At 50.2% G+C, this 17,745-nt stretch overlaps 2 protein-coding genes across 2 annotated transcripts in view; one reads left to right on the top strand and one right to left on the bottom strand.

Annotated features, from left to right (window-relative positions):
- LOC147119311 (uncharacterized) overlaps positions 1-17,745 on the top strand; it is a 186,106-nt gene that overhangs the window by 111,096 nt on the left and 57,265 nt on the right. Inside the window, exon 4 of the mRNA XM_085984070.1 lies at positions 9,642-9,752. Within this exon, the coding sequence (XP_085840196.1) occupies positions 9,642-9,752 (111 nt within the window). The remainder of the gene's footprint in view (positions 1-9,641; positions 9,753-17,745) is intronic.
- On the bottom strand, positions 1,888-4,824 carry LOC147119313 (uncharacterized). Its single transcript, XM_085984953.1, has one exon. The coding sequence runs from the start codon at positions 2,672-2,674 to the stop codon at positions 1,895-1,897; it is 780 nt and encodes a 259-aa protein (XP_085841079.1). The 5' UTR covers positions 2,675-4,824; the 3' UTR covers positions 1,888-1,894.

Raw genomic sequence — 17,745 nt, 5'->3', positions numbered from 1 at the left:
TAGAACGGCAGCGCAGAGGTGGGGCAGGACCAGAAGTTTAAAATTATCGTACACAGTCCCGTCTACTACGAGTGTCACCACGCAGTAGCCGCCAATGTCCGCCGACTGGGACTCAGAGGCCATAGAAATCCGCTGGTGCGCAGGCAGGACTGGGAGAGAGCAACGCCGCACCGTGTTGGGGTGGATGAAGCTCTCCGTGCTCCCACAGTCAAAAAGGCAGATTGTTTCGTGACCATTTACCTTAATGTCCATTGTGGACCGGGCCAGCTGGTGCGGTCTCGCTTGGTCCAGCGTAACGGAGGCCAGCGTAGGGGTCGGTGTGTCGCTGTGGGTATCAGATGAGGCGGTGTTGGGGGCCTGCTGCGTCCCGGCTGTCGTCCAAGATGGCGGCGTCCATGATCCCCATGTGGCTGGAGGCATCCAAAATGGCTGCTGTTCCGGTGGTTCGCACATGGCTGGGGAGGCCCAAGATGGCGGCCCGCACGCGGCGCTGCTGGGGTTCGGGGTGGCTTTGGCCCTGCAGACGCCGGCGTAGTGTCCTTTCTTCCCGCAGCCCGAGCAGATCGCATTTTTCGCCGGGCAGCGCGCTCTGGGGTGTTTGGCCTGGCCACAGAAGTAGCATTTCTGGCCTTGGGGCACTGCTGTCTGGCCTTGGGACACTGCTGCGGTAGTTGGGCCGTTGCTGGGATGTGGCTGGGGTGGCATGGCGCTATGAGACGGTCCTACCATGTCCCAGGCTATCGTTCCCCGCGGCGTCCACAGTGCAGAGGAGTAGGCGTCCATGCCCCGGTAGGCTGCGTCCAATGATAGTGCGAGTTCAGAGGCCTTGTTGAGATCGAGGTCACTTTGCTCCAACAGTCGCTGTCGGGTGTAATTGGACCTGTGGCCCGCTACAAAAGCGTCCCGGATAAGTTCCTCTGTGTACACGGCGGCCTTTACATCCTTACAACCACAGGCCCGGCCAAGCACAGACAGTGCCTGAAGGTATTCCTCGGTCGATTCCCCAGGTTGTTGTTTACGACTCCCCAGGAGGTGCCTAGCGTACACCTCATTCACTGGGCGCGTGTACTGGTCCTTGAGGAATTTGATAGCATCCGCGTACGAGGTCGCGTCCTGGATGACCGAGTACACTCGGTGGTTCACTTTGGAGGTCAGGACATCCAGTTTGTCCTCGTCCGATTTGACCGTTTCAGCGGAGGCGATCAGAAATTTTTCAAAACACCTAAGCCAGTGAGTAAACTTGGTGGATGAGTCTGCCTCCCGATGATCTAAGTCCAGGCATGCTGGTGTGAGGATCTTCTCCATTATAAAAATCTTGTTAATAAAATTGATGCGCTATCAATAACTCAAAAGACTGAGATTAAGCGAGTAATTAACAGGCTTTTATTAACAAGAGAATGAAGGTGTGCCTCGAGTGGTCGACCGGTCCAGAATACAGAGGGACTGTGGAGCAGTCACCTTTATACCTGGACTCGTGGGAGGAGTCAGCCGAGACATGTACAGGCATGTACACGGTGGAATACAAACAGTGGTTTACCACAGAGTTCAAAAGGAGAAAAGGACCTAAAATGGACATCAATTAGTCCCTTATCTTGGAGAAATAACGAACATAACACAGCCCAGTTATAGGGGTTAATAACATTGGTAGAAACAAACAGGATGTGATTAACAGCAGAATCCTACCCCTACAGTCACTTATGAACTTAACTATGCTAAAAATGGCGGCGTGCATGGACGCAGCGGCTTTGTCTCTCCCGAGACTGAGCATTTTCACCCTCCGTCTGAGTCTCTTCTGGATTACAAGCCAAATGTATGTTGAATGTTTAAATGTCTTAATCTAAATGTACACTCTCGGGAGCCGCAAGCCTACATTTTGTTGTACTGCACTTGTGCACTAACAATGACAATAAAAGTTGATTTGATTTGATTTGATGTGCAGGTGTCTCACTAGGTAAGATGATCGAGTGAATCCCTTCCCACACACGGAGCAGGTGAATGGATTCTCCCTAGTGTGAACTCGCTGGTGTCTCAGCAGGTTGGATGAAGTAGTGAATCCCTTCCCACACACAGAGGTGAACAGCCTCTCTCTGCTGTGACTGCGTTGGTGGGCCTTGAGACTGGATGATAGAGTGAATCGTTTCCCACACACTGAGCAGGTGAATGGCCTCTCCCCAGTGTGAACCTGTTGGTGTGTCAGCAGATCCTTTGCGCTTTTAAAGCTCTTCTCACAGTCAGCACATTTAAAAGTTCTATCAAGGTGAACAAGTTGGTGTGTCAGCAGGTGCGATGATTTAGTGAATCCCTTCCCACACACGGAGCAGGTGAACGGCCTCTCCCCAGTGTGAACTCGCTGGTGTTGAATGAGGTGAGTTGACTGCCTGAAGCGCTTCTCGCAGTGAGTACAACTGAATGGTCTCTCGTCGGTGTGAACAAGCTGAGGTTTAATAAAATCTGCAGAGAGTTTAAAGCAGTTCCCACAGTCAGAGCATTTAAAAGGTCTCTCATCAGTGTGAACTCGTTGGTGTAAATGGAGGCTGGACAACAGAGTGAATCCCTTCTCCCACACGGAGCAGGTGAACGGCCTCTCCCCGGTATGACTGCGTTGATGAGTTTCCAGCTCAGATGGGTAATTGAATTGCTTCCCACAGTCCCCACATTTCCACGGTTTCTCCATGCTGCGAGTGTCCTTGTGTCTCTCCAGGTTGGACGATCAGTTGAAGCCTCGCCCACATACAGAACACGTGTACGGTTTCTCCCCGCTGGGAATGGTGTGATGTTTTTTTAGGCTGTGTAACTGGTTAAAGCTCTTTCCACAGTCAGTGCACTGGAACACTCTCACTCGGGTATGTGTATCTCAGTGCTTTTCCAGTCACACTGATGTTTGAAATCTTTTCCCACAGACAATCATTTCTCCTTCCACATTCACAGGCCGATGATATTCGGGTTCTGCTGAATGGAGTGACTTTGTCAGATCTTGATGTGATGTTTGGTTTGAGTTTGCGGTGTGTAAATGCTGCCCTTCTCACAGCCTGTAAAAGGAGTTTACAAAAGCCATCACTGTGAGTCCAGGATAGAAATTGACAAGATTCTCTCCTCCTGGTTCCTGGCCAAGGGGGCCACGCATGCGCCCTGCTGCCCCGAGCCTCTCAAGATGGTGGCCGTTACCCCGGGCCTGTCACTGGGAGAAAGTCCCGCAGCTGCCGCCCCGCTCAGGGTAAACGCCCGGCTCGGACGTTCTTGTTCGGGGCCTGAGGCCCACCCCGGGTGTTTGTAAAGTGGATAATGTTGAGTGTTTTAATAATGGGGCCTGGGGCCGCACTCGGGGTGTGTGCAGCCCGTGTCACCCCGGGGTTCATTTTTAAAAAATGTTTACAGTACAAACTGCAACTATTTAATAAACCAAGAATCCGTACACGCCAGTCCAACTGGCATTGTTCATTCAGTCATTCATTCCTCCATTCGTTCGCTCAAGCGTAAGTTCCATGTGCATGACTGTGTACATGTGTGCCGTTTCTATCTGCGTGCATGCTTATGTGTTCGTTCATCTGTCCGGCAGGCTTCACGCTCACCAAGCTGACTTTCATCTGGGGAGCGAGGGCCCTTCATTCAGCCGAACGCAAGTTCCATTGTGTATGCGTGCGTATCATTTGTCTACCTGTGTGCATGCGTGCGTGCGTTCGTTCATCCGTCCGGCAGGCCTCACGCTCACTGAGTGACCCCCATCCTGGGGAGCGGGCCCTTCATTCGGTCGAACGCAAGTTCCATTGTGTATGCGTGCGTGCGTGCATATATTTGTATCCGCATGCGTGCGTTCACTAGAGCGTTCATTCGTTCGATTAAGGAAGGCTTTAACACTAAATAACACCACAATATAGAAAATCCCACAACCATATCAAAAAATCACTTAAGACTTCAAGTAAACTACTTTTAACCAGAACCCGAAACTTCTTCAAAAACAAGTAATACCAGTTCAACGCCAGTCCTATTGGCACTCTAATAACTCCTCGTCTTCACTTGATGTCATCCAACCATATAATGTCATAATACTTATCCACAGTCTTCAACCTTTCCACAGAAAAGAAGCCGACCACTTTCTCAAATCCCGTAAAAGATGAAAACGAGTACTCAAATTCCCTTCTTCTTGCTGTTATCACTCACAGGACCCAGCCATCAAGACATTCGCTATTCCTTGCCGATATACCTTGTTTTGTCTTTTATTTTCCTTTTATCCCGTTCTCTTTTCCCATCTTATGGCTGTTCAAGCACCATACTATAGATAGCAACAGTCTGTCTTTCCTCCACCAAAATGGCGGCGCACAAACACGATCCCGACACCAAAAAAAAGCCTCACAGCTGCCACCAAATGGAGCACAGGCGGGGCCGCTGGAACTCATTCGGGCCCGAGACGATTCTTCAACTTCAGAAACCGTGCAGCATGCTCACCCACAGCATCATCCGACGCCGCTTCTGGCAACCAGCCGCTTCGCCCTGGGACCCCCGCCTGGGGTCCTCCGTGCTGGGCCTCCCGCCTAGGACAGTCTCCTCTGGGTCTTCCACCCTGGGCCTTCTGCACTGGGCCCTCCGCACTGGCATTCCCCGTGTGCAGCCGGGCTGTGGAGCAGCCCGTTCACACAGCACCGAGCAGAGCTGAGCTGCTGAGAATCTCGCAGCCTCCCCTGGGGTTCATGAGCCCGCTCCCTGAGCTCGGGGTGTGAGCAGCCCGGGTCCCCCCGGGGTTCATGAATCCGCTCCCTGAGCTCGGGGTGTGAGCGGCCCGGGTCCCCCCGGGGTTCATGAACCCGCTCCCTGAGCTCGGGGTGTGAGCGGCCCGCGTCCCCCCGGGGTTCATGAACCCGCTCCCTGAGCTCGGGGTGTGAGCGGCCCGCGTCCCCCCGGGGTTCATGAACCCGCTTCCTGAGCTCGGGGTGTGAGCGGCCCGCGTCCCCCCGGGGTTCATGAACCCGCTCCCTGAGCTCCGGGTGTGAGCGGCCCGCGTCCGCCCGGGGTTCATGAACCCGCTCCCTGAGCTCGGGGTGTGAGCGGCCCGCGTCCCCCCGGGGTTCATGAACCCGCTCCCTGAGCTCGGGGTGTGAGCGGCCCGCGTCCCCCCGGGGTTCATGAACCCGCTCCCTGAGCTCGGGGTGTGAGCGGCCCGCGTCCCCCCGGGGTTCATCAACCCGCTCCCTCACCTCTCACCTGATGTGTCAGCGGCTGCTGCCGCCAAGGGCCGCGCATGCTCAGCTCACCTTCTGTTGTTCAGGTTTAAAGGTCAAGCCCCGCCCCTCTCACACTCCGATTGGTTGGAGGACCCGCCGCCCGCTCGGTCCTCCAGCCCTATCCCACTCTTCCTATTGGCCCGAGCTCCCGTCAATCACCCGGGCAGTGTGAGCTGAGCATGCGCGGACTTTGGCAGCAGCCGCTGACACATCAGGTGAGAGAGCTCAGGGAGCGGGTTCATGAACCCCGGGGGGACGCGGGCCGCTCACATCCCGAGCTCAGGGAGCGGGTTCATGAACCCCGGGGGGACGCGGGCCGCTCACACCCCGAGCTCAGGGAGCAGGTTCATGAACCCCGGGGGGACGCGGGCCGCTCACACCCCGAGCTCAGGGAGCGGGTTCGTGAACCCCGGGGGGACGCGGGCCGCTCACACCCCGAACTCAGGGAGCGGGGTCATGAACCCCGGGGGGACGAGGGCCACTCACACCCCGAGCTCAGGGAGCGGGTTCATGAACCCCGGGGGGACGCAGGCCGCTCACACCCCGAGCTCAGGGAGCGGGTTCATGAACCCCTGGGGGGACACGGGCCGCTCACCCCCCGAGCTCAGGGAGCGGGTTCATCAACCCCGGGGGGACGCGGGCCGCTCACACCCCGAGCTCAGGGAGCGGGTTAAATTATTACACCAAGAAAGCAGTGTGAGTGTCGGAGCGCACTGTGGACAGGCTCTGCCCAGTGCTCATGGTAAAATAGTGAAATCTTTGCTATTCCGATCTACTTGATCGGCCCTTCCCTCAGACTGCTCAAGCAGGGCAGAGAGAAACAGAAATCTCCTGACAGAAGCAGCACCTGAAGTTACATTGAGTGAAACACAGTCTGCCCACAAGGTCCACACACAGGCTTCGTTGCTATAGAAACGATCACAACATTTATATCAGACCCAATGAAAGGTCTAATCAGAAACTGCCCTCGGGCTCCTTTTACCAAGCTGCCGCCAATGACCTTCTCACAGACAGGCAGCAAATTCAACTGAAAAGTATTGCATTGGCAAACAGGTGACTGAATGCTCGTGTATTTCAACTGCTATAGTCCAGGATATGTGAAATATATCTGGGTTTATATGAAGGTTTATACAGGGATCTTAATCTTCTCGCAAGTCAAATTATTTTCCCAATGCAATCGAGGGTAATCTTCAGGTAACTAGTGTATCTCTCATGGCGTTGCTCAGGGTGAATACAATCTGGTGTGGGGGTCAATGATTACTGTGATTGAAACATGTTAAATGGTGATTTTATTATACACCATTATAGGAGTGTTAATATTATAGGGCTCAAATTCTATGAGCATGTGCAGATTTGCATAGAAGCTGTAATCAGTGGCCTTGATTATAATTAAAAGTGTGGATGAGGGTAGTGCAGTTGATGTAGTCTACATGGACTTCAGTAAGGCTTTGGACAAAGTCTCGCATGGGAGACTGGTCAAGAAGGCAAGAGCCCATGGGATCCAGGGCAATTTGGCACATTGGATCCGAAATTGGCTTAGTGGCAGGAGGCAGAGGGTGATGGTCGAAGGTTGTTTTTGTGACTGGAAGCCTGTGTCCAGTGGTGTACTGCAGGGATCGGTTCTGGGTCCTTTGCTCTTTGTAGTGTACATTAATGACTTAGATATGAATGTAGGAGGTATGATCAGTAAGTTCGCAGATGACATGAAAATTGGTGGAGTGGTAAACAGCAAGGAGGGAAGCCTCAGACTACAGGACTATATGGACGGGTTGGTTAGATGGGCAGAACAGTGGCAAATGGAATTTAACCCTGAAAAGTGTGAGGTGATGCATTTTGGGAGGACTAACAAGGCAAGGGAATACACAATGAATGGTAGGACCCTAGGAAGGACAGAGGATCAGAGGGACCTTGGTGTGCATGTACATAGATTCCTGAAGGCAGCAGGTCAGTTAGATAAGCTGGTTAAAAGGCATATGGGATACTTGCCTTCATTAGCCGAGGCATAGAATATAAGAGCAGGGAGGTTGTGATGGAGCTGTACAAAACCCTAGTTAGGCCACAGCTGGAATACTGTGTGCAGTTCTGGTCGCCACACTGTAGGAAGGATGTGATTGCTTTGGAGAGGGTGCAGAGAAGATTCACCAGGATGTTACCTGGGCTGGAGCGCTTCAGCTATGAAGAGAGACTGGACAGGCTGGGGTTGTTTTCCTTGGAGCAGAGAAGGCTGAGGGGGGACCTGATTGAGGTGTACAAAATTATGAGGGGCATAGATAGAAAGGAACTTTTCCCCTTAGTAGAGGGGTCAATAACCAGGGGGCATAGTTTCAAGGTAAGGAGCAGGAGGTTTAGAGGGGGATTTGAGGAAAAACTTTATCACCCAGAGGGTGGTTGGAATCTGGAACTCACTGCCTGAAAGGGTGGTAGAGGCAGGAACCCTCACAACATTCAAGAAGCATTTAGATGAGCACTTGAAATGCCATAACATACAAGGCTATGGACCAAGTGCTGGAAAATGGGATTAGAATAGACAGGGCTTGATGGCCGGCGCGGACACGATGGGCCTCAGGGGCCTCTTTCTGTGCTGTATAACTCTATGAGAAATGGTGACTGGTCAGGGAGCGTCTGCAAATGGAGGAGAAATGGAGACTGGTCAGGGAGTGTCTGTAAATGAAGGAGAAATGGGGACTGGTCAGGGAGTATCTGTAAATGAAGGAGAAATGGAGACTGGTCAGGGAGCGTCTGTAAATGAAGGAGAAATGATGATTGGTCAGGGAGCGTCTGTAAATGGAGGAGAAATGGTGACTGGTCAGGGAGCGTCTGTAAATGAAGGAGAAATGGTGACAGGTCAAGGAGTGCCCCTCACCAAAATTGTGAGATATTACAGAAGAAAAGCTTATAAGGAAGGATTAGAGGGTTAGAGCCAGAATCAGCACCTTCAGGGGAGGAGAGGGAAGGGAACCAATGAGTGTAGAACTCAACCCAGCCAGAGTCAGCACCTTCAGGGGAGGAGAGGGAGGGGAACCAGTGAGTGTAGAACTGAACCCAGCCAGAGTCAGCACCTTCAGGGAGGAGAGGGAGGGGAACCAGTGAGTGTAGAACTGAACCCAGCCAGAGTCAGCACCTTCAGGGGAGGAGAGAGAGGGGAACCAGTGAGTGTAGAACTGAACCCAGCCAGAGTCAGCACCTTCAGGGGTGGAGAGGGAGAGGAACCAGTGAGTGTAGAACTGAACCCAGCCAGAGTCAGTACCTTCAGGGGAGGAGAGGGAGAGGAACCAGTGAGTGTAGAACTGAACCCAGCCAGAGTCAGTACCTTCAGGGGAGGAGAGGGAGGGGAACCAGTGAGTGTAGAACTGAACCCAGCCAGAGTCAGTACCTTCAGGGAAGGGAGAAAAGTCGACCGAAAGGAAAAATGTTGGAGATGGTGCGATGGGTTTGGATTTCAGCACAGGGAGGAGGGAGAGTGTGTGGGACGGGGATTTACAGCTTTGGGGGAACAAGAGAGGAAAGAATGTTCCATAGAAACTAGAATTGTCTGTTAATTTCTATCCTACATAGAATGATGACTTTTGTAAACTACTTTTTACAGGGTATTGGAAGGGGAGGATTTGCAGACTGGAAACTCAAACCAAACATCACGTCAAGATCTGACAGAGTCACTCGATTCATCAGGACCTGACTATCACGGCCTTTGAATGTGGAAGGAGAAATGTTTGTCTGTTCTTTCTGTGGGAAAAGATTTCAAACATCAGTGTGACTGGAAAAGCACCGAGACACACACACCCGAGTGAGAGTGTTCCAGTGCACTGACTGTGGAAAGAGCTTTAACCAGTTACACAGCCTGAAAAAACATCACACCATTCACAGCGGGGAGAAACCGTACACGTGTTCTGTGTGGAGGCTTCAACTGATCGTCCAACCTGGAGAGACACAAGGACACCTGCACCATGGAGAAACTGTGGAAATGTGGGGACTGTGGGTAGAAATTCAATTACCCGTGAGCTGGAAACTCATCGACGCCTTCACACCGGGGAGAGGCCATTCACCTGCTTCGTGTGTGGTAAGGGATTCATTGATTCATCCAACCTGCTGACACACCAGTGAATTCACACTGGGGAGAGGCCGTTCATCTGCTCTGTGTGTGGGCAAAGTTTTGCTCATTCATCCAACCTGCTGACACACCAACGAGTTCACACTGATAAGAAACCTTATAAATGTTCTGACTGTGAGAAGAGCTTTAAAAGCACAAAGGATCTGCTGACACACCAACGCACTCACACTGGGGAGAGGCCATTCACTTGCTCTATGTGGAGAGGGATTCACTCGTTCATCCAACCTGCTGACACACCAGCGAGTTCACACTGGGAAGAGGCCGTTCACCTGCTCCGTGTGTGGGAAAGGATTTTCTCATTCATCCAACCTGTTGAGACACCAGCTTGTTCACACTGATAAGAGACCTTTTAAATGTTCTGACTGTGAGAAGAGCTTTAAAAGCACAAAAGATCTGCTGACACACCAACGCACTCACACTGGGGAGAGGCCGGTCCCCTGCTCCGTGTGTGGGAAGGGATTCACTCATTCATCCAACCTGCGGACACACCAACGTGTGCACATGTGACTGCGGGGGTTGGATTCTGCTGTTAATCACATCCAGGACTGAACCATGTTCATTCTGACAGTTGGGGTTTGTTTCAGCTGATGTTAGTAACGCCTATAACTGGGCTGGAGTTTAATCTGTATCAATGTCAAATAAATGAGCTTTGTTTCACACACACGCAGTGTGTCGAGTCCTTCATGTCTCGACAATAAGACGAGCTGATTGAGGACTTGTTACAAACTGAGTGGAATCTATCTGAGAACTGAGATCCCACAACTTGTTAAAAGATGGATCTACAAGATGTCCAAGTCTGACAGGACAGAAAATTCTATTATATCACAGGGTCCACTTCAACCCTCCAGGGCAGTGAGTCCCTGTAATATTGGATTTTAACCTATGGGAAATATTCTGATAATCTGTTATTGTCACGGGGCAAAGCAGCCTTGTTACTTTAACATCAGTTTAATCAGACTCAATGGACAATCCGATCTCCAAAGGGAAACATCTCCTTAAAGCTGACGATGTCGGCAGTTCTGCAGCTCATTTCTCAGTGTGAGCGTGTCAGAATGAAAAGCTTTAACAACAGCCGATGTTTCACAAAGGGAGACCTCACCAGACCAAAGGCCATTGGTGGAGTTTAATGGGCTGTTTGTGTCACTGGGCTACAGGAGGCCATTTTTAACTGAAGGAAAACTGGTCACAGCAAACAGAGAGTTTAACAGACTGTCCCTGGTCCACTTGAACCCCCACCTTCTCTCTCTCTCACTATTTATGGGCACTGCTGCAGTAATTGCTCCTCTGACCTTTCCTCTCTTGTCCCTCCTACACCCCTAGTACACGGCCCGACACAATCTCCCTCCCCCGACATCCTCACTGTGCTGGAATCCACACCAGTCTCCCCATCTGCTCCTTGTTCTCTCCCTGGATCCTAAAACTACTGAACTCAGTCTTCCCCTCCTGAAGTCTACAGGCTCTAAAACTGAAGCTTGGTGTCCCTCAGTCCCGACTCCTTGATTTACCTCCCCTTCTCTCCTCCTCTTTCCCCCTTGGTTGTGTTCCACACTCTGGGCCTTGGGCCTTGCCTGGGGATTCTCAGTATGAACAGGTGGGATGTGTTTGGAGACAGGGTGTCCCGGCTCTCCACCTTTAAAGGGACAAGGAGACGACCAGCTGGGCTGAATGGCCCTGCTTTATGACATCACTGCAGTGCCTAGCAACCAGCCTCCCTGAGCCCTGCTCATTATGGGCTGGGTTTAGCTCAGTGCTGTTACAGGAAGGGAAACAGGAGCAGGATTCGCCCCGTGTGGAGCCCAGGATTAATGGGGAGAGGTACAGGATCAATTTATACCTTATTGAGTGAGAAATGTCATTGTCCCGGACACTCCCTGTCCCTCGGTATCTGTGTCGGGGAGCGGTTGATGGGTTTACTCTGTATCTAACCCGTGTCTAAGCTTTTGACACCGTCCACCGTCAGACTTTATGGCATATCTTGTCTAAGCTTGGTTGCCCTAATAAATTCATCTTAGTTCTGAGGCTGCTACATGACAACACGTCCGCAGCAGTTCTCAGCAGCAGCGGTTCTATTTCAGAGCCCTTTACAGTTGAGACAGGAGTAAAACAGGGCTGCATCATTGCTCCAACCCTTTTTGCAGTGTTCATCTCAGTTATCCTCCATCTCATCGGCAATGATCTGCCCACCGGAATTCAAATCCTTTACTGTACTGATGGCCGACTTTTCAATCTCAACAGGCTTAAGGCCAAGAGCAAAGTCTCCATCACTACCATTATGGAGTTACAGTATGCAGATGATAACGCCATCACAGCTCTTTCCGAGCATGATCTACAAAACACCTTGAATGCTTTTTCCAGAGCCTACAAACTTCTGGGCCTCACCATGAATATGAAGAAAACCCAGGTGCTCCACCAGCCATCACCTAATCAGCTTGCAACTCCTCCCTCTATAAAGATTGATAATAACACCCTTGAAAATGTCAACACCTTTCCATATCTTGGCAGCCATTTATCCTCCAAAGCTGACATTGATTCTGAAATCCATCACCGCCTGAGTTGTGCAAGTGCAGCCTTTTCTAAACTGAGGAGGAGAGTCTTTGAAAATCATGACCTCCAAGTCCAAACTAAAATTCTTGTATACAAAGCCATCATCCTTCCCACCCGTTTATATGGAGCTGAAACCTGGACTATGTACAGTAGACATCTCAAAGCCTTAGAGCAATACCACCAACGCTCTCTACGCAAAATCTTGAGGGTCAGCTGGGAGGACAAGCGTACCAACTGGAGTATACTTGAAGAGGCCAATATCTACAGCATCACTATGCTCATCATGCAGCATCAACTCCGATGGATTGGACATGTCATTCGCATGTCAGACTCACGTCTCCCAAAACAGGTTCTGTACTCCCAGTTGAAGGAAGGTCAGAGGTCTCCTGGTGGTCAAAAGAAGCGTTACAAAGATAACATCAAAGTAATCCTTAAAAAGTTCCATATCGATATTAATAACTGGGAGGAAATCGCACTGGACAGAGACAATTGGAGAAAATGCATCCACAACGGTGCCGCACTACATGAAAAGAATCTCCAGCGTGCCGCTGAGGATAAACGCCAGCGCCGTAAGTAGAGACAAAAAATTAAAAAGACCCATGCTCCAGTCACTACCAATAGTCTTACATGCCCACACTGTAGTAGAGTCTGTGGATCTCGGATTGGCCTCCACAGCCACCTGAAGACCCACAAGTAGATGACTGATGAAGGACATACCATACTCGAATTCGAGTGGTCGCCGATGATGATGAACCCGTGCTGTACCCGACTGGAGAGTGTTTGATGCTGACACTAGGGGCTCAGCTCCACGAGCACAACGTTTAACCCAAGGATGATCTGATAAACCCATCAGCTTCTCCCCTGGACACAGGTCCTGAAGGACAGGGAGTGTCTCTGATAGTTTGGTCGGTGTCGTTGATCAAGTTTAAACACCTCGCTCACATCTCCTCTCACCCTGCTTTGTTCTAATGAGAAGTGCCCCAGTTTCTCTCGTCTCTCCTCCTGGGAAAGAGAAGTTTGCCTCAGTTAGAAACTCAAACAGGCGCTTCACTGCAGACAGGTCATCATGAGGAAACATTTCTTTACCCAGCGAGTTATTATGATCTGAAATGCACTGCCTGAAAGGGTGCAGGAAGCAGATTCAAGAGTAACTTTCAAAATGGAATTGGATAAATATTTCAAGGGAAAACATTTACCGGGATATGGGGAAAGAGCAAGGGAGTGGGACTAATTGGATAGCTCTCCCAAAGAGCTGGCACAAGCATGATGGGCCGAATGGCCGCCTTTTGTGCTGTATCATTCTATGATTCTCTGATAACTAAAGCCTCTCATCCGTGGTATAACCTCAGTGAATTTATTCTGCAGCCTCTCTGTGGCCCCGACATCCTTCCCAGTGTAAGATTCCCAAAACTTATTCTAAGTGCAGCCGAACCGATGGTTTTGTTTTCTACGCCCCATTTATAAAAAACCTCGGCTAACATTTTTAAACCACTTTATAAACTTATCCTCCAACTTTTAAAGATTTGTGTATCTGATCTCTCTGTAGATTTTGCGCGTGCGCTCATTCATAGGTCGAACTCCAAACCATCGTTAACACCTTCACCGAAGCGCATGAGAGCATGGGCCTTACACTAAACATCCGTAAGACAAAAGTCCTCTACCAATCTGCCCCCACCACACAGTACTGCCCCCCGATTATCAAAATCCATGACAAGGCCTTGGACAACGTGGACCACTTTCCATACCTCAGGAGCCTACTGTCAACAAGGGCAGACGTCGATGACGAAGTCCAACACCGCCTTCAGTGTGCCAGTGCAGCCCTTGGTCGCCTGAGGAAGAGAGTGTTTGAAGACCAGGACCTCAGACCCGGCACCAAGCTCATGATCTACAGAGCAGTAGTAACACCCGCCCTCCTGTATGCCTCAGAGACATGGACCATGTACAACCGGCACCTCAAAGCACTGGAGAGGTACCACCAACGCTGCCTCCGCAAGATCCTGCAAATCCATTGGCAAGATAGGCGCACCAACGTCAGTGTTCTCGTTCAGCCCAACATCCCTAGAATATATCCTCTGGTTCTTGACCGTTCCGCCAATGGGAACAGTTTCTCTCTATCTACTCTGTCTGGACCCCTCATGATTTTGAACACTTCTATCAGATCTCCTCCCAACCTTCTCTGCTCAAAGGAGAACAACCCCAGCTTCTCCAGTCTATCCACGTAACTGAAATCCCTCATCCCTGGAACCATTCTTGGAAATCTTTTCTGCACCATCTCTGAGGCTTTCACATCCTTCTTAAAGTGCAGGGCCCAGAATTGGACACAATACTCCAGCTGAGGCTGAACCAGTGTTTTATGAAGGTTCATCATAACTTCTCTGCTTTTGTACTCTGTGCCTTCCTTGCTTTTGTTGCCTCTTGTTGCTGGCTCCAGGCACTGGAGCGGTTCCTGTGTGTTCAGCTCTCAGCTGCAGTCAGTACCTGGGCCGGGCTCAGCACTTTACCCAGCACATCTCTGTCGACGTTGTCATACTTGACACGGAGGGGCTGCGCAGGCTTCTTGTCCACCTCGGTCAGGGCGAGAGGTCCCGACCACTCGTGAGCTACACTGTAGAAAATTGAGATACCAAAAATAGTGGGGAACCAAGGGGCTAATGAGAGTGAGAAACTTAAAGTAATTAATATCAGTCACGAAAAAGTACTTGAGAAAGTAATGGGACTAAAAGCCGACAAATCCCCTGGACCTGACGGCCTACATCCGAGGGTTCTAAAAGAGGTGGCTGCAGAGATAGTGGATGCATTGGTCGTGATCTTCCAAAATTCACTAGATTCTGGAAAGGTCCTAGTGGAATGGAAGGTAGAGTGGATACAGAGAGAATGTTTCCACTTGTGGGGAAGAGCATAACTAGAGGCCATCAATATAAGACAGTCACCAAGAAATCCAATAGGGAATTCAGAAGAAACTTCTTTACCCAGAGTGGTGAGAATATGGAACTCGCTGCCACAGGGAGTGGTTGAAGCGAACAGTATCGATGCATTTAAGGGGAGGCTGGACAAGCAGATGAGGGAGAAGGGATTAGAAGGTTATGCTGATAGATTTAGATGAGGAAAGATGGTACGAGGCTCGTGTGGAGCATAAAAGCCGGCATGGACTGGTTGGGCCGAATGGCCTGTTTCTGTGCTGTATATCCAGTGTAATCCTGTGTAATTCTAACAATCTCAGTTTTGCAATTTTCAATTCACTATTCCCTGTAAACCGATTGTTAAAATCTGAGCCAGTGTGTTGTGAGACAAAGAGCCTTGTGTCCAATAAGGGGAATAAAGGCCACTGACCAGTCACCATTTCGCCTCCATTTACAGATGCTCCCTGACCAGTCACCATTTCTCCTCCATTTACAGACACTCCCTGACCAGTCACCATTTCTCCTCCATTTACAGACACTCCCTGACCAGTCACCATTTCTGCTCCATTTACAGATGCTCCCTGATCTGTCACCATTTCTCCTCCATTTACAGACGCTCCCTGACCAGTCACGATTTCTCCTCCATTTACAGATGCTCCCTGACCAGTCTCCATTTCTCCTCCATTTACAGACGCTCCCTGACCAGTCACCATTTTTCTTTCATTTCCAGACGCTCCCTGACCAGTCTCCATTTCTCCTCCATTTACAGACGCTCCCTGACTTCCTGTCTGTCCCGGAGTTTGGCGCGGGGCTCCTTTGCTGAGGGAACAGGCGGGTGGATAATGTTCACTGTTTTTATAATCGGGCCTGGGGCTGCACTCGGTGCAGTGAGGGAGGAAATGCAGTGGGTGTTGTGGAGATGGATTGTCAAAAGGTGTTTGATAAGGTGCCGAACGGGAGGCTTGTTGATCAAACTAAGGTTCACGGTATTAAAGGCAGTGGGGCAGCGTGGATAGGAAGTTGGGTAAAGGGCAGAAAACAGAGAGTAGTGGTTAATGGATGTTCTTCAGACTGGAGATGTGTGAGGTGATAGATTTAGGAGGAAGAAAAACATAGGAAATGTACATGAAATGGTAAAACTTTGAAAGGAGTGGAGGAGCAGAGAGACTTAGGGTGTAAGATTCTAGCTGATGCCTTGTCTTATTAACTTGCAGATTCAAACACTCCCAGGGCAGGTACAGCACGGGTTAGATACAGAGTAAAGCTCCCTCTTCACTGTCCCATCAAACACCCCCAGGGCAGGTACAACACAGGTTAGATCCAGAGTAAAGCTCCCTCTACACTGTCCCATCAAACACTCCCAGGGCAGGTACACCACGGGTTAGGTACAGAGTAAAGCTCCCTCTTCACTGTCCCATCAAACACCCCCAGAGCAGGTACAACACGGGTTAGATACAGAGTAAAGCTCCCTCTACACTGTCCCATCAAACACTCCCGGGGCAGGTACAGCACGGGTTAGATAGAGAGTAAAGCTCCCTCTACACTGACCCATCAAACACTCCCGGGGTAGGTACAGCACGGTTTAAATACAGAGTAAAGCTCCCTCTACACTGTCCCATCAAACACTCCCAGGGCAGGTACAGCCCGGGTTACATTCCGAGTAAAGATCCCTCTGTGATTCTGCAATTATTTACACAGGAGATCCCCAGTACCCACATTCCTGATTATCCAGCAAAATTTTCACAGGGCTAAACCCGGCAAGAGACTTCACTGCATTGACACTAATCTCCTGTGTGATATACTCGCTGGAGTTTAGAAGAATGAGAGGTGATCTCATTGAAACATACAAGATTCTGAGGGGGATTGACAGGGTAGATGCTGAGAGGTTGTTTCCCCTGGCTGGACTGTCTAGAACTAGGAGTCATAGTCTCAGTATAAAGGGTAGGCCATTTAAGACTGAGATGTGGAGGAATTTCTTCACTCAGAGGGTTATGAATCTTTGGAATTCTCTGCCCCAGAGGGCTGTGAATGCTGAGTCTTTGAGTATATTCAAGGCTGAGATAGATAGATTGTTGGACTCATGGGGAATCAAGGGATATGGAGATTGGGCGGGAAAGTGGAGTTAGAAACATAGAAACATAGAAGATAGGAGCAGGAGTAGGCCATTCGGCTCCTCGAGCCTGCTCCACCATTCAATGAGATCATGGCTGATCATCCAAACTCAGTGCCCTGTCCCTGCCTTCTCCCCATATCCCTTGATCCCTTTAGCCTTAAGCAATATATCTAACTCCTTCTTGAATATATTTAATGAATTGGCTTCTGTGGTAGAGAATTCCACAGGTTCACCACTCTCTGGGTGAAGAAATTCCTCCTCATCTCTGTCCTAAATGGCTTACCCCTTATCTTTAGACTGTGACCCCTGGTTCTGGACTCCCCGGCCATCGGGAACATCCTTCCTGCATCTAGTCTGTCTAGTCCTGTTAGAATTTTATAAGTTTCAATGAGATCCCCTCTCATTCTTATAAACTCCAGCGAGAATAAGCCCAATCGACCCAATCTCTCCTCATACTTCATTCCTGCCATCCCTGGTATCAGTCTGGTGAATCTTCGCTGCACTCCCTCCATGGCAAGAACATCCTTCCTCAGATAAGGCGACCAAAACTGCACACAATACTCAAGGTGTGGTCTCACCAAGGCCCTGTACAACTGCAGCAAGACATCCTTGTTCCTGTACTCGAATCCTCGCTAGGAAGGCCAACATACAATTTGCCGCCTTAACCGCCTGCTGCACCTGCATGTTTACCTTCAGCGACTGATGCACAAGGACACCCAGGTCTCATTGCACTTTCCCTTCTCCCAATCTATTGCAGTTCAGATAATAATCTGCCTTCCTGTTTTTGCCACCAAAGTGGATAACCTCGCATTTATCCACATTATACTGCATCTGCCCAATCACCCAACCTGTCCAAATCATACT

This window comes from Somniosus microcephalus, chromosome 4, assembly GCF_052327205.1.
Source record: "Somniosus microcephalus isolate GS21.2 chromosome 4, FLI_Smic_1.0, whole genome shotgun sequence".
Lineage (NCBI taxonomy): Eukaryota > Metazoa > Chordata > Chondrichthyes > Squaliformes > Somniosidae > Somniosus > Somniosus microcephalus.
This window is presented reverse-complemented; position numbering and strand designations above follow the sequence as displayed.

Bases quoted from the DNA above. Each gene is read 5' to 3' on its own strand.
- LOC147119313 (XM_085984953.1), bottom strand. From the start codon at position 2,674: ATGGAGAAACCGTGGAAATGTGGGGACTGTGGGAAGCAATTCAATTAC.